The sequence below is a fragment of the Aegilops tauschii genome, chromosome 7, assembly GCF_002575655.3.
Source record: "Aegilops tauschii subsp. strangulata cultivar AL8/78 chromosome 7, Aet v6.0, whole genome shotgun sequence".
Taxonomy (NCBI): Eukaryota; Viridiplantae; Streptophyta; class Magnoliopsida; order Poales; family Poaceae; genus Aegilops; species Aegilops tauschii.
In genome coordinates, this window is record NC_053041.3 from 630995676 (window position 1) to 630998335 (window position 2660).

Sequence of the window (2660 nt, forward strand, 5' to 3'; positions counted from 1 at the left end):
TTCCACACAAAAGAAAAAGTGTCAAGCTTACTTTACAACGATGGATACAGCTCCTTATATAGGAGTTTGATATTTCAGTACTCGGGAACAGGGTTTAAACCCACATTGTGTTGGCTGGAAAGAGGGGCCACGATCTAGAAGGTACATCGGGCATAAAATTCGGTATGCACGGAGAAAAAATGACCCTGATGAGTACGTGAGGAGCATTCACTGGTGAGGAGGGGAAGCGGACTCGTAGGTTCGGCGGAATCTTGAGGATGAATCCGGAACTTCAACGAGATAAGGTCGGTGAAAGACTTTTTTTTTTAAAGGAAGGTCGGTGAAAGATATGCGCGTGCGCATGCGCTTCTCCTGCAAGTTGATCGTCAGAGGTAAGAAGTTGAATCGAAGTTAACAAGAGCAGGACACTAAGGTACACCTGCATTCTTCCTCCTATAAATATAGCCCTACGTCCACGCCACGATCCAATCCCATCCTCCGCGGCACCATCTCCATCATCTCCTTCCTCGCCGGGCGCCGGACGGCTGCCCTCGCAGGCTTCGCGGCCATGAAGCTTCCGCCGGCTGTTGTCTGTCTTCTCCTCATCCTCGTCTGCTTTGATGGTACGCACGCCCATGTCTTTCTTTCAGATGTTTGCTGCTAGCGTGCCGCCTTGTTTTCCTTTTTGATATCTATTGCTAGCGTTATTACAACATCACTTCAATCTTGCCCTGTTCGTCATGTTCTTCGAGCATGCACGCACGCACGTACTGACATGATCGATCTATGTTACAGCTGCTCGCGTGGAGGCCCGAGGCACACCTTCTGCCCAGGGGTCGAGGAACCAATGGTCCAGCATGTTCGTCTTCGGCGACGACTTTGTCGACAACGGCAACCGTCCCAACATCACCGGTGAAAAGACATCGCGCCAATGGAGCTACCCCTACGGCTCCTATCTCAACTCTCATTATTCTACGTCTCCTGTTTTGACCGGGCGCTTCTCCAACTACAGGATGCAATCAGATTTTATAGGTACGTGTATTCAAATATTATTCAAGTATTTGGTTAGCTAGAGAATTTTATTATACATCTAGGTGCATCCAAAATAATCATTCCTATCTACTGCCTTGTCCTTGCAGCAAGGATGTTGGGTCTCCATGAAGCCCCTCCAGCGTACGAGCTCACAGAAGATCAATCTTGTGACTCATCTGGCATGACCTTTGCTTCTGGTGGCGCTGGTGTCTTCAAGGTGAAGACCAAGAAGGTGCCGACACTTGCCGCACAAGTTCAAACTTTCAAGAGGCTTGTCAAGGATGGGGTCATCTCAACACATCAGCTTCACCACTCCGTCGCGCTCATCGCCATCTCCGGCAATGATTACATGAGCGACTCCGACATTGAGACTGGCTTCTACACAAGCTTCGATGATGTAAGTAGTAGCTATCATACTCACACATACAAGTTACACCATCAATTAATATATCGATCTCCACCTTGCTAATTAACTTCTCCTGCGTGCAGCTTGATACTTATGTCGGAAACGTGGCGACTGAGATCCTAGATAATGTGGCGCAACTGCAGATGCTTGGTGTGAGAAAGGTGTTAGTAAACAACTTGCATCCTATTGGTTGCACGCCTTTGCATACTAGTTCGAACAACTACACCACGTGTGACCTTCTCGGCAATTATGGTGCATCCGTGCACAACAAGTATCTAAAACAAATGCTCGAAGAAAGGGACAACGTTCACATACTGGACCTCTACACCGCTTTCACTAACATCATCAATCATGCCCCTGGTAAAGTCACATATCCGCGTGTATGTTGTAAGCCAAATCTGATTTCCAATGTATGAACTTGATTATGTAACTATGCAAAATTGTTTTTGTGCATGCATGCAGGTGGAGGGTCGGCTGAGTCCAAGAATTTCAAGGGCAAACTGACCCCGTGCTGCGAGAGTGCCTATAAGGGAGGGTACTGTGGAGAGCGTAGCCATTCAGGGAAGCGCTTGTACGACCTATGTGAAACTCCTGACAAGATGTTCTACTGGGACCAGACACACCCAACACATGCTGGGTGGGAAGCTGTAATGAAGGCGCTGCAACAGCCTTTGATGGAGTTTCTTGATGAGGACTACGTTGCATGATTGGCCTAAAAAAACTACGTTGCATGATGCAGCAGCTTGATGGCTAGCCAGTTGCTGGTGCAATATCTTTTAGGTTATCTTTATAAATAGCATGCGTGTTTAGGAAGAAGGTTGTGAGTTTTTTCTCCTTGTGTTTTGATGGAGTTTTAGTCAGTACAGTACTCTTTATTATGTATGAAACATGAACGGGTATTAATTTGCTTATTGTTTTATCCCCTATATATTAGTTGAGATTGAAAAGTTGGTCCTATATGTGGGTCAATATCTAGTAGCAAATGAGAACGTGCTTGGGCTTAGTGAGATATAGCGTGCATGCATATGCATGGGTTTGAGCTCATGACAGGGTCAGTAAGATTATACTCTAATCGGTACGCATGCTCGTTCATCTGCCCATGGCGTCGTGCATGTTGGGGTTGCTATTATATGGCACGGTGCACGGGTTAACCGAGGCCATGTCCGTCGAGGCGAAGCCATCCGGCACTGCTCAATGAACCAGAAAATAAGGCTGATGCGAGGTGTGTGACTGACCATTGGAG

General features: G+C 47.0%; 1 protein-coding gene across 1 annotated transcript; it reads left to right on the top strand.

Moving 5' to 3' along the window:
• The first annotated feature begins 547 nt into the window (after positions 1-547).
• Positions 548-2124, top strand: LOC109760900 (GDSL esterase/lipase At3g09930-like). Its single transcript, XM_020319705.3, has 5 exons — positions 548-602; positions 775-1011; positions 1119-1408; positions 1501-1777; positions 1880-2124. The coding sequence occupies exons 1-5, from the start codon at positions 548-550 to the stop codon at positions 2122-2124; spliced, it is 1104 nt and encodes a 367-aa protein (XP_020175294.1).
• The last annotated feature ends 536 nt before the right edge of the window (positions 2125-2660 follow it).